The sequence below is a fragment of the Kryptolebias marmoratus genome, linkage group LG15 (genome assembly GCF_001649575.2).
Source record: "Kryptolebias marmoratus isolate JLee-2015 linkage group LG15, ASM164957v2, whole genome shotgun sequence".
Classification (NCBI taxonomy): Eukaryota; Metazoa; Chordata; class Actinopteri; order Cyprinodontiformes; family Rivulidae; genus Kryptolebias; species Kryptolebias marmoratus.
Genome location: NC_051444.1, coordinates 10,531,181 through 10,544,195, shown reverse-complemented (window position 1 = coordinate 10,544,195; position 13,015 = coordinate 10,531,181). Strand labels below are relative to the sequence as shown.

Genomic DNA, 13,015 nt, shown 5'->3' with positions numbered 1-13,015 from the left:
TGAGAAAATGCTTATTTTGTTTCTTACTTAACGGTTTGTTTTTTGACTTTTCATGACTTTGCAATGTGTGCCTTTAATTATTTAATTACAACACTCCCCCGAGTTCAAATCAGCCACACCTCTGACAGAAAAGTTTTCTTTTTTGGGGGGGGCGATGGTCACGTGATTGGTTTATTTGTTTATTTATTTATTATTTTACATTTAGTGTCAATACCTCTGATTTAGCCATTGATACTGTGAAGAGTGTTTGTTTTTTTTTTTTTTTTTTTTCTGCATCGTTGAATCTCTCTTTTTATAGGAAGTTCCACTCAGCCCGCTAGCTGCAGCCATGTGTCCCTGCCTCGCACACACGCGCGCGCACACACACACACACGTCTGCTGGCAAAACTAACTTCCACGACGGGAGATGAACGACAAATAACGCCATCCCTCCGAGGGTAAGGGGATACTTTATCCGGGACGCAGCAGCCTGGCGACTGCTTTTAGCGGCGGAGACTTGCTAGCTCTGACGGCTCCGGTCGGCGGGGGTCCGACCCGGGCTGCTTGCCGCTAAGATGTGTGCCCGCTGCTCCACGAAGCTCCTCTGGGAAAGAATCGAATCTTTCACCGGATGATGGACAGGAACTACCCGAGCTCCAGCTTCGCGGACGCGCTGGCTGCACCAGGACAGACCGCGGCTTCGTGGGCCTACGACCGCGGCTCGGCTACTATCAAACCAAGGTAACGAGATGAAGGAGAGGGCGGGACACCTTCCGAAGGAAACCTCGGTGATAGAGGGCCTAGCTTTGGTCTTAGGGGGCTAACGGCAGACGTTGTTTTTTTATTGTCAGGAACAAAGGCTTTGGAGGAAATTTTCTAAATGGAAACGGAGTTGTAGTGACCGAATTGTCAGTGGGTTTCATCGTGTTGTTGTTGTTGTTGTCGTCCCCCCCTCCACACACACATACACACATTGTTAGTTTTCGCTACCAAACCGTCTTCTCGGCATGGCCATGAACTGCTGCCAACTAAAAAAAATAAGAGTTATTTCGTGTCAGTATTAGGAGCTGACCACAGCTACCCGCATTGGTGACATTTTAGGCGCTTTTCCTCGATCCGCAGTTGATCACTGGAGCTAAAACAAGTCCGCAGCTAATGTTAGTTTGACTTGGATCGTGTTAAATTAATGTTACTGAGGGCGACGTGTCGGTATGTGTATTTCTGCCATTGTTTCGTGTTTCAAAGCGTCTACATTTGTGTTTTTATCTGCTTGTTTCAACAAGCAGGGAGCAGCAAAACTTCTAACAATCCTAAAGGTCGAAGTTAGTGATTCAGGTCTCGTGTGTGTATCTTGTTTTATTTGAATGAAGACAGATAGTATGTATCCATATTTAAATAAATATAGGTACTTTCTGCTACAATTAAGTCAGGATTTCATTACCATCACAGAGTAACCTTTTCAGACCAAACAAAACTGGACAGCATTGTTGATGATTCGTAATTTATGTAAAAATATACATATTTGGATCATTATTTGACCCCAATCATTAATGTAATTAATCGTACCATGAGTTTAAAGCTGTTTTTTAAATTTACCTTAACTTTGTTTTGGTCATGATTCATATTTGTGGCAACTTTTAGCTCTGGTGTTTCATTAAGACATGTGGGAAAGTCATGCATCAGCTGACATTTAACTGTGTCACATCATTCTACTATTTATCCTTTTTTTTTTTTTAGATCTGTCACTAACATAAAAGCTGCAGGATTTCTGCTGTTTCTCCCAGTAAAGAGCCGAAAATGACGCTTTTTAAAAATAATTATGTTCTCCTCGTCAACAGATGTTTACCTTCCGACTGAAGGACAACACTTCATCAGGTTTACATGTTCTGATCACGTCAGCGTGTAAAGTCACGTTTTCAGAAACAAACAGATGTTATCCCGAACAGACACAAACAGATCCCGGCGTTTTTTACTTCTCAGATCTGCAAGTTAGAAATCCGAATGCCTTAATTATGAAAACCTGCTTGCCTGGATAGCTGTTTCAGAACACACACACACACACACACTCACACACACAAAAAGAGGTCATGCTCTGAACTTGCTGACATTAGGTGGCAAGTTTTTCTGCAGGTTCATTTTAATACCTGTTGCGTGGTTATTAAAACGTTTTGTCTGGCTTTAACAGATGAACAATGTTATCACCTCCTGCAATAATAATAAAAAAAAGCTTTCAACAGATAGACTAAGCTATTTATAGCACTGGCATGAGCTAACATAATGCACTGATAAAATATTTATCCAATGTTTCATGGAGCTATTGTTACTTTTATGTGCAAACAGGATGTGGGAATACAGTTTGTACGACAGCAAAGACTTTACAGACTGAACACCTGAAATAAACCCTATGTCAATAAAAAGAAGTCATGTATATGCTTCTTATAAGTCCTTTGCAAAAGGAAAGAGTCAGTGGAAAACTTGACCATCTTTTAGTACTTTATCTACTGAGCTTTTTACCCTATGAACCCAAAGTTTTGGGTGTCATTTGATTGGTTTTCCTAATTCATTGTATATTTTCATGCTTGGCTGGTCGGCTCATTGTTGCCTGTGAGGATGAGAGAAATCATGAAAACCATATTGTTTGTTTGTTTTTTTCTACACATAGCCCAAATTATGGTGCAGCACACCTTGATGGAGAGCTCCTCCAGCAACAAAGCTACACTTCCACGCACCAGCCTCCCACCTACACTACAACACACATCCCAGCAGCTGCACGTGAGTTACCAATACTTTGCATTTTAAGGGGGTCCAGTTTAGCTGACAGCCTGATATTTCTGTAGCGGAATCTTTAACGGATGATGTTCGTTCTCAGTGGTCGCCTGTTCTGTTTCAATTTTTTTTTTTTACCATCAGGAACACTTGAGTCAAGCAGCAATACTCCTGTGACCTCAATCATGAGCTTCCTGTCAGCCATGGAGTCGAGAAGTCTTCAGGCTGGTCCTGTTAGTGCCTCATTGCTTACTCCTTTTAGACCTCAGACTTGGCCTACTGGTAAAGACATGTCCTTTTTGATGCCATTCTTTGTATATTTGTTTAGTTCAACAAATGATTTCCTTTTACTTTGATTGTCACTTGTTTATTCCATTCGATCTGTGCAGGTACCAACTCCTCCACCACAGAGCTGTATTTGACTGGTGCCCTGCCTTCCACAGCCACTTTCCCCTCTTCTGCTGCTCTCTCATCCTTTCAGCACACTGGCACCTACCCTTCCAGGAGTTATGTCTCCAGCTCCTCCCTGGCTCTCTCAGACCCCGCCTTCAGCACTTCCGCCAATGGTCTGTTCTCTCACCACGACCCGCTGCTGCACCTCAAACCGAGCCAGGCCATGCTTCCCGCTGCCCTGGCCTTCAATCATCTCCCCGGGCCATCTCTGGGCTCAACTCTGCCTGTCCAGTCTTCCACATATCGCTCAGCCCAGGAGTCTGCCCCCCACCTCCTGCAACCCCAGTACAGCCTTATTCCTTCGGCTCTGCCTGCCTCTCACGGTGCTCCGCAGCCCTATGGGGCTACCATTTTTTCGAACTCTATTGAAAGAGCTCTTCAGCGTGAATGTAGTGTGATCAAGCACCACCAGAGGCCTTCGAGTAGCCACATAGCCTCAGAGGAGTTGCCCAACTCTGAGCACTCTTTGCAGGAGTACTATGGCACTGGCAGCGAAGCGGATGTGTCCTACCAGGAGGACCCGTCCCGTAACACCCCGGTATCCTGCAGTCCCTCCTCAAGAGCAGACTCCACCCAAGTAGTTAACGGCTCTCCACAATCTGAAATTGATTGTGCAACACAAGCTAGTTCATCTGCTTCGTTGTTGAAAGGCAAAGACTGTTCTTCCAAGCTAGCTTCACACCCTGCTGAGAATGAAGAGGGCCACTCTCAGAACCTAAGACCAAGGTCTCCTGAGCATTACTCTTCCTCCGCTCAGAAGCACAACTCTGTGATCGCCAGTCAGCAGTCAGTTCAGCTGTCTAACCTAATGTCCGACACTTTGTCTCAAACCTACATCACATCACACACGCAGTCCCAGACTTCCCACTCCCCCCCGGAAAAACTTCCTTCCCTATACACTACTCTGCCTTCCCTCTCCAGCCACTCTGATAATACGGCTCTTGTGAGTCAAACCTTTGTTTACTCGTCCACGCCTGGGCTGAGCCAAGAGCAGGGGGTCCAGTATGGAGCCCAGGTTCACAGCTTGTGTCAAGAAACGTTCTCTGAGAGCTACTCTACTTCCCACTCTCAAGGTGCTTCAAATTTAACTTTTACATCTCAGTCCCAAGAGCAAGACTCTGCAACGTTGTCCCAAAGCTATAACACAGGACAGTCCCTCAGTTCTCTGTATTCTCCCGTCTGTGTGCAGAGTCTTTCATCCAACTCTACTGTAGACTACGGCCACATGCAGGACTCACTGGGTGGGAAAACAGATCACAGTCTGTCCCATCAGCAGACACAGATCCAAAACGCTTTGTCTGTATCATTACCCACCTTCTCCTCACCTGCTCAGTCCTTACAAAATGCCATAAGGTCCTCTGTGCAGGACATAAAGCCAACGTATGCCAAACAGAAACTTGAAGAGCTCCCTTTACAGGACATTGAGGCTCTAAGACAAGTGTCTATGGTTTCTGTTGCTGATAACAGTATGGCCTCTCATAACAACGTCATCTATGTTGTTTCTAAAATGGATGATCACAAGCCACAAAGTGTGATCAGATGCAATTCTCGTTCAGACGAGCAGTTCATGGGGCACAGTCACATAGGTTCAGCACAGGTAAAGAATGAACAGATGGGTTCTGTGAGCCAGCAGCAGATTTGTTTGAACAGTGCCAATGGTCACGAAGCTGCTAACACAAAAAATGCAAACTCCTCTGTTGTTCCCTCACATGGACCCCTTTGTTCAGAGCAGCTCAAGCAGCCCCCTGTTCAACTTAGCTCTCCTGAGTCACATCAGCAAAATCAACAAACCATTAGTCAGCCTCAGAGCCAAATTCCAGCAGCCCACTCTCAGTTTATCTCTCTCCCCAGCTCTCAGATTCTTCTCGAGCCCAACCAGATGATTCTTGTCCAGCAGCCTCTTGTCCAACACAGTGAGAACACTTCCAAGTTGGTGTCGTTGCAAGGCATCCAACCGGCTCCGTGTTTGGGCTCAGTTCACGTGCAGTACCTTCAGATGGACCGGGACCTGCTGGGTTCCAGCGTCGCTGAAACCCAAAGTCAGCAGGCCACGATCATGTCTGATCCAAACTCGGACTGTTCCTCTAAACATCACTACACCCAGGCAGCAGGTCAGCAGCCAATCGATGCCAAGAACCATTTCACGCTGAACTCCATTTGCTTCCCCGACTCGATGCTGCTGGCAGATGACAGAAATATTCTGTCAAATGTTGACGACATCCTGGCTGCCACTGTGGCGGCCTGTGGCGTCGCACCGCAAGATTATGTTAAAGCTGCGTCCTCTGAGGCTGACATGGCGGGGATCTCGACTTCCGTTGATTCCAAAGGACACCTCCAGACTGTTGACATCAGACAAATGTCGCCGAGTTTCTCCTCAGCACAACATCCGATCTTAACTAACACTAACAGTCACACCATCAGCATGACACTAAACCGGGCCCAGCTGACTACGGACTGTCAGAGCCAGCCGGTACACCACAACAGTACCGCCGATCTGGACACAAATGGAAGGAACTCTGAGAATGACTACCATTCAGTAAGACAAGCGTTTGACCCTTTGGGTGTCCAGAACAGAATCGAGGGGAGCGCAAAATGCGCTGAAACACAAGACGTCTCGATGAAAGGTCCTGTTGGTGAGGGCTCTCCAAAAAAGAAGGCACGCTCTAAGTCCTCAACCAAACTGGGCGCTTCCGAGGACGACGGAGGTGTGGCGAGATCAGCCAAGCGCAGTGGGCAAACGAAGCGTCAGAACTCCCGAGGCAGTGATGTCAGTTCACCGTCCGCTCCACAGAGTACTTCGGACAGTTGTCCACAACAAGAGAGAATCAGGCAGAAGATCCGTGAAGTAGAAGAGAAACAGCCAGAGGTCAAAACTGGCTTCATTGGTTCCTTCCTAGACTTTATCAAATCTGGCCCCAAGCAGCAAAACTCTCAAAGTCCCGCGAGAACGATCAGTCGCCCGAGAAAACCCTCCACCTCATCCAAGCAGTGCACATTGCCTCCTCTGCCTCCCAAAGTGCCGACTTTGCCTGCGCCTTTGCTCCCCCAGGAGAGTCTAGGAGCGAGCGCTCGGCAGAAGCGTCTGGACGAGGAGCTTCAGAAGAACCTGGAGACTCTGCCGTCCTTCAGTTCGGACGAAGAGGAGAGCACCGGGAAGAACCAGGCCCTGAGGAACAGCATCAGCTCGGCTCTCTCAGCTCTGGATGAAACTTCAGATCGGAGAACGAGGACAGGTAATGGCCTCCTGCCCAAGCCTGTCGGGTGATAGGTTTTATGTCAGCACACGTAACTTGAAGATAAATATCACAATTTAAAGAAACTATCTGATAAAATAAACACAATGGATTGCCTGAGCTTTCATTCAACATTTCCACTGCTTTTTTTAGGTTGAAATGTTAACATGAAGCAAAAAAAAAATACCTGTAACATGTTTGTTTGTTTCCGAACCTTCCTCAGATAACCAACTCCACGCTTCGATGATGAAGCCGGACCAACCTCCCGCCGCGCCGCCCACCGTCATGCTGGTCTGCCTGCCGCAGATGCCCACGCCCGCGCCGCCAGGAGCCCCCGTCTCGGGCGTGGCGGCGTTTGTGACCAAAGAGGAGTTTAAAGTGGCCCCGTCAGGCAAGACGGCCGTGCAGCTGCTGAGCGTGGCCATGGAGGGCCTGACCGACGAGGAGCTGTCTGACAGCGGAGGAGAGGGGATGTACAGAGAGAGAGACGAGTTCGTCGTCAGGAAGGAGGACGTCGAAGCCTTGAAGGTATTTGAAGCCTGACATCGATAAGCAACAGAATGTAAGCTAATTCAATCAGATTCACAAAAATTAAATAAACATGTTTATATTGATTTTCAACTAAGTTCACAGTCTGAACTGAAAGTAGTTTAAATTCATTTTATTTGCAACATAGCTTGTTTGACCTTTCACCTTTCTGCTGCTGAACAATCACCTGTCACTCCCAACATTATATGCAGAATTAAAGTTACTTTTGAAATATAAGCTCAGATTTAAAACAAAAAAAAAAGGAAAGATTTGTATGAGTTTATGTTTCCCCTCTTAAAGAGCGTGTCATATAATGAATTAACCTAAAATAATCCGTTTATAAATGGAAACTGAAATAAAAACGTAGCGGCTTAACTACATTTTTTTAGTTCCTAGTGTCAGTGCCCAGCACACATTTAGTATCGGGAGAGAAATACCTGCCCATTAAGTTCAAAAAAAGTTAAAAAACAAAAACAACTGGACTTCTATTCTGTAGCTGAAGACGTGTTGATTGGAGTGAAACTGACTGGGGATCAGGCCTAAAGCTCCATTATGTTTTTGAAAGCTGAAATCTGAGACCTCCAGTTTCACTCCAATCAACACCTGCACTCATGTGACAAGAGTGGCCCATCAGTGAGGCAGACAAACAAGGATTCTAATGAGCCTCCATTGTTAGGAGAGTGAGAACAATTTGCAAGCAATCCAGCTTACATTACATCTCAGCTTTAAAAGCTCAACTCCACACTCTCTATTTCTGAATTGAGAAAGCTCCTCGGATGAGAAGCGAAACGTCTTCAGCTACAGAATAGAAGTCCAGTTGTTTTTGTTTTTTAACTTTTTTTGAATTTACCATGGCCTGGATGACTGAGAATCTACACCAGCATACTGCCCATTAAGTGAATTGTTTTCTGAAAACGTCAACGTGACGAGCAGAATTACACATGACTGGTTACAGCAGAAACCGTACACAGATGAGTGCATTCATGCAGATCTTTTCTGAGTCATGTCAGAAGAAAACTGCACATCCTTGCTGCATACGTCACGTCATATGTCACGAAAAATAATTAAAACTTAATAAGCTCTTCTAGTTTTTAGCTCAGCTTGGCCCAGTCCAAAAAAAAACAACAAAAATTCAAAATATGCCTTTATCAGATCTACATTCTTGTTTTCCTGTAAGTGAGCCGCCATCAGATTCTGAATCCCACTGTGTTTCCTGCATGTCTGCAGGTGACCATGAGGTCAGGCGCCGAGCCTCCCGCTATTTGGAAAGTCCAGAAGGCTCTGCTGCAGAAATTTGTGCCTGAACTGAGAGACGGAAAAAGAGTCTTCTTTGCCACTAACAGTGTAAGTCTGATGATGTCTGTTGTTGAGTCTTTGGTTCTGTTCCGACTTTTCTGCTCTGATACCGTTTTTGTCTTCATGTTTGCAGTACCTTGGGTACTTCGGTGACGCACAGAACATGTACCAGAGAGTGTACGTGAAGTTTTTGGACACTGTTAACAAAAGGGAGTACGTGCGAGTCTGCAGTCGGAAGCCACGCTGCAAGCCGATGAACTCGCTGAGGTGCGGGCGGAGCGCCGGGGCGACGCAGTCAAATAAATCCGATGAAATGGCTCTCCTGTGTTCTCACGGCTCTCATTCTGCCTCGCAGGGGTTCTCAGGTGAAAACGCTGCTTGGCTTGACGGCTCTGCCTTCCTCGGTGTTCCAGAACCAGAAGCCCCGACCAAAACAAGTGAAGCCCAAGGCCGAGCCGCCGCCCAAGAAGAGGAGGAAGTGGAAGGAGGAGTTTTCACCTGCAGTCTCCAAATCATCTGCAGAAGAAGGTGCTGAACGTGCTGATGGAGGAGCCTTTAAACGTCATTTATGACATGTAGCTTGAAAACTCTTAAATCTTAATCCTTTATTTATTTTTTTGTCTCTTTGTTACACACTCTCAGAGTTAAACCCTTCGTTTGCTTCAAGGCCCCTGAACACACGAACTATGAAGGAGACGTTCAGGAGCTTCGTGGAGCTGCTCGTCAGCATCTCCTTAGACGAAGACATGCTGTTGGCGCTGGAGAAAGCAAACGGTTGGTGCTCCACATTTCGGATGTCGTGCAGATGTGTCCTGGGTTAGGTTGTGCTTAGCTCAGGACACGCCCACTTGTTTCGTTTCAGACGAGTTGTTGCTGCCGCACATGAAGAGAGTAGATGGGATGATCACTGACAACAAGAAACGCTTGCTTAACAAACTGCACATAGGGCAGGTCCTGAAGGTGAGTTTCTGTATCCGGATGCAAATTAGGTCAAATGTTTATGCTCGGATTTAATTACAAGGGAGGAAAAGATCACTCCGTGTCGTGAAGCTAACTGTCTTGTGTGGTTCAGACGGCTCTGGACAGCTTTCCAGAGATCTCGGTGGTGACTGAGCTGAAGAAAGACAGGGAAACCCCGGCCTTTAAAGTACGCCTCAGCGGGAAGGCGTACAACAAGAAGACTATGAAGCCCTACAAGATGCCGAACAAAGTGCCTCAGGTCAGACGAGATCAGGTTTTGGGCGAATTTATTGTGCTTTGATTCTTTGTCCAGGAGAGGGCGCAGTGTCCCCATTTGTCCTTTTCCTGCATTTCTGTGCAGCAGTGATTCTTCTCTGCTCTGTCAGGATATTTAGGTTGCATCGTAATCACGACTTGAACTCACTTTGCTTCTCATTCACAGATTTTTTTTTTCATTGAGAAAGATTTTTTTAAAAAAAAGGGAAGTCCCCTTCCCTTTGATTCAGCTTGGACATCCCAGCACATCAGCTGAGGCTCACTGTTTTGTACAACAGCCCCTTTATTCCCCTCTGCTGTCATGTTTATTAGTCTGATTTAAAAAAAAAAAAAACGAAACAAATGAAATATGCTGAAAACGTTCTAATAATCCGTGCCTTTTCCTCCTCTAGGAGTACACGGTGGACCAGCAGAAAACTCAGTGGTTCTCTCTGTACCACTCTTTGCAGCATTACAAATACCACACGTACCTCATGTGTAAGGACGAGGTAGGACGTTATGGATACTTTGTCCTAATCTGCTAGTGCTGAATTAGTGGGATTTCACTCTTCTCGCAAAATTCTGCAGATTTAACTTTGGTTGCAAATTATTCGGGTGGAATAATCTTTCTTTGGGTTCGTTTCCTTCAGATTGCTTCTCTCCGGGGCCGGGCAGGAGACCTGGGCCAGGAGGAAACCGTACAGAAGTGTCTGCAGAACGGAGTTTGGGTGGAAGGGCTGTTTGATCGCTTCGGGGAGCTAATCAGTCAAGTGCAGCAGGTCTGCAGATGATTCAGCCACGGCAAATTCACTTTTTTTTAAATAAAAGAGAAACAAAAACGGCCGCTTGGATGCTTGGAGGCCACAGAGATGGAATGAATTTTACTCCAAGTCACAGAGACAGGAGTCAGGACTGGAAGTGGAAATTTACGCTCTTCCAAGCAGAAACTTGATCAACAAAGGATACAGACTTCGTTTTGGAAGACCTCCATATAGCGAGACTTCTACTCTTTGTAGTTTTAAGAGCCCACTTTTTATGGGCTTTTTTTTCTAGATTTATATTGAGGGGTTCTTTTTTTTTTTTTGTATCGTCCCTCTCTTTCCCCAATTAAATGTTACATTATAACTCTAAACTTTTAAGTATGCACTAGATAGAAAGCAATCAGCATAGGAATTAGAGCACATCTAATAAAAAGCAGGAATCTGATTGTCTACTGTTTTTAACAAGCCTTCATCAATCATTTAAGTAGGCTTCCATACAGAGTTGCTATATTGTAAAAAAAAAAGTCTATATATTATATATAACTGTAGTTACATACTGTTTGCAAAACCTCCATTTTGTAATAGAGTGCCAACATATACATAATAATGTACATTTTGTAGAAAAGAAAAGTGGGCGCTGCAGCAGTCGTAGTTTCACTTTTTGTGCATCTGAATTTTTTAAATTTAAGATGCATTTTACTGAGCGCAGGTCCGGCGCTGCATGCTGCTCCTGTCAGAGGTCCATACCTTGAATGAAATGAACAGAAGTCGTCTCTATATTGCTTTACACAAAGCCAACATTTTATTACAAATCTATATTTTTTTGCAGAAGTAACTATTGTTATTCTCTGTCGGTTGCAATTTAAAAAAAAAAGATGTTTTTTTTTTTTTTTTCCATCGTGTTTTCACGGTTCGTTACACGGTCGGCTGTTTGTCAGTCAGGGATTTTTTGTGATATCCAAAAGAAAATCTTTAAACATGCAGTTTGTAAATAAAATGGCACATGTATTAGATGTGTTTTTGGGTATGTTTTGTGTTGTTGGAAGTGGGCTCTTCTCTTCCGGAGTCACAAATTTGGAAGCTCGCAACCGAGCTCTGTCAAATCAAGTCAAATCCCGGCGAAACCGTCTTCGTCTTCAAGCCGTGAATAAACCGACACATCCAGGTTTTTTAATTGACAAGTGAGATCTCCTAGAACCGGGGATTGAGGACTGTCTCCTGTGTAAACAAGTTCAAAACGTTCTAGCTGGAAACTACAAGTCAGGCGTTAATTTTCACTGAACAGCTTTGAACCACTTGGCAGCAATCCTTAATAGTTCTGTTACCCTTGGTTAGATCCACAAATCAAAGAGGTTAGTTAAAGTTAAACTTCACTGGCATGCTGAGGGGCGTGTGCAGTCCTTCAGGAGGACAAACTGACGGCGCTGCTCGCCCACTGCGCTCTCATGACCCCGTCTGAAAGGCTCTTGCAGAGGCTGCTGAATAAAATATGACTCGGTGAGCAGAAGACAAATGAGTGGAAATGTGACAATTCCTCCAAAAAACAAAACAAAAGTGTCTCTGTGATGCAGCGGCAGCTCTGTGAGGAAACCTACTGTCCTTCAGAGCCGGACACGTCCCCCCCTGGGGGTGGAGGACGGTCCGGTTAGGCATGCGTTTGGGATTCCAGCAGAGGCACGACTGGTCGAGTCCGAGCATCTGCTCTCCAGACGAAGAGCACATGAATTTTAATGCACGCCATTGTTCCGTATGTGGGCGCAGGCCGGAGAGAGGACGCCTGTGTGTTGCATAAGACTGCAGCTCAGAGGAGCTTTTGGCTTTCCCCAGTGAAACATTTAGATGCAAAGATGATGATGATGTAGTTTCATGTCTCATCATGTTTAGCAGAGTCCCATTCTCAACCATTATTGACACAGTTTGTACTTCTAACTTTCTCTGGTTTTTTTCTCTCTCTTTTTTTGCAGTGAGGCCTTTTAGAAAAATAATTTTCATTATTTATCATTAACTAAACTACAAAACAAACCTTGACCAGCAGTTTAGGACCAGTTGGTTTGAACGGGAAACAAAAGGGAGAACGCCAAGCTTTCTGGGAACTACAACAGGAGAATAAACATCCCTCTGACCTTGTTGACTAGGATTTCTGATGACGACAGCACCCTCTTTTTGTTTTGTTTTTTCTTTTCTCTTCCTCGTTTCGTTCCTAAGCACTGAAGGTGACTTCGTGACGAGTTTACAAAACACCAACACATTTGATTTGGAGAGCCGTAAAACCAGTTTTGCTCTACGGGAATCTGACTGCGTTATTTGCCCTGTAAATATATATTTATATAGAAACAACACATCCTGGGTGAGCTGAAGCACGGGGTATTTTCATATGACTTCAAACTGGTGAAAATATCAAGCGTTACCATTCCAGTTACCCATCAAGTCACGACTAAGACCTTGGTTTTACATCACTGACAAAATGAAAGTATCCCCTTAGTTTTTCAGTCAAATGGTTTTTGTGTATAAGTTTATATTTAATCCTCATACAGATAAAACATTCTAAGGAACACTAATTAATCAGAGAAATCCTGCTCTTGTTAACTTTTGGAATTGCAGGTTTTCTGCTGCTCAACCCATAAAATGCACAGGCATCCCTGCCTCAGGGAAAGGATGCAGAGCAGATGAAAATATGCAGAACAAAGTCAGTGGACTGACTAGATTGATAAGATTTGTTAAATGTAGACGAGGTGGAAACTTTTAGGTTGAAACTCAGGATATTCCATTCAACATGATACAATA

At 44.9% G+C, this 13,015-nt stretch overlaps 1 protein-coding gene across 1 annotated transcript; it reads left to right on the top strand.

The window, feature by feature from the left end:
- The first annotated feature begins 211 nt into the window (after positions 1 to 211).
- qser1 (glutamine and serine rich 1) lies at positions 212 to 11,244 on the top strand. The gene is made up of 13 exons (XM_017405018.3): positions 212 to 720; positions 2,642 to 2,751; positions 2,890 to 3,027; positions 3,135 to 6,431; positions 6,655 to 6,959; positions 8,187 to 8,303; positions 8,389 to 8,522; positions 8,611 to 8,783; positions 8,898 to 9,029; positions 9,118 to 9,215; positions 9,328 to 9,474; positions 9,884 to 9,979; positions 10,121 to 11,244. The coding sequence occupies exons 1-13, from the start codon at positions 611 to 613 to the stop codon at positions 10,259 to 10,261; spliced, it is 4,998 nt and encodes a 1,665-aa protein (XP_017260507.1). The 5' UTR covers positions 212 to 610; the 3' UTR covers positions 10,262 to 11,244.
- The last annotated feature ends 1,771 nt before the right edge of the window (positions 11,245 to 13,015 follow it).

What these genes read in the sequence shown, in the direction of transcription:
- qser1 (XM_017405018.3), top strand. Translation starts at nt 611, where the DNA reads ATGATGGACAGGAACTACCCGAGCTCCAGCTTCGCGGACGCGCTGGCT. An exon ending in GGCGCTGGAGAAAGCAAACG is followed by an intron (nt 9,030 to 9,117) that starts GTTGGTGCTCCA and finishes GTTTCGTTTCAG; the next exon opens with ACGAGTTGTTGCTGCCGCAC. An exon ending in ACCTCATGTGTAAGGACGAG is followed by an intron (nt 9,980 to 10,120) that starts GTAGGACGTTAT and finishes CGTTTCCTTCAG; the next exon opens with ATTGCTTCTCTCCGGGGCCG.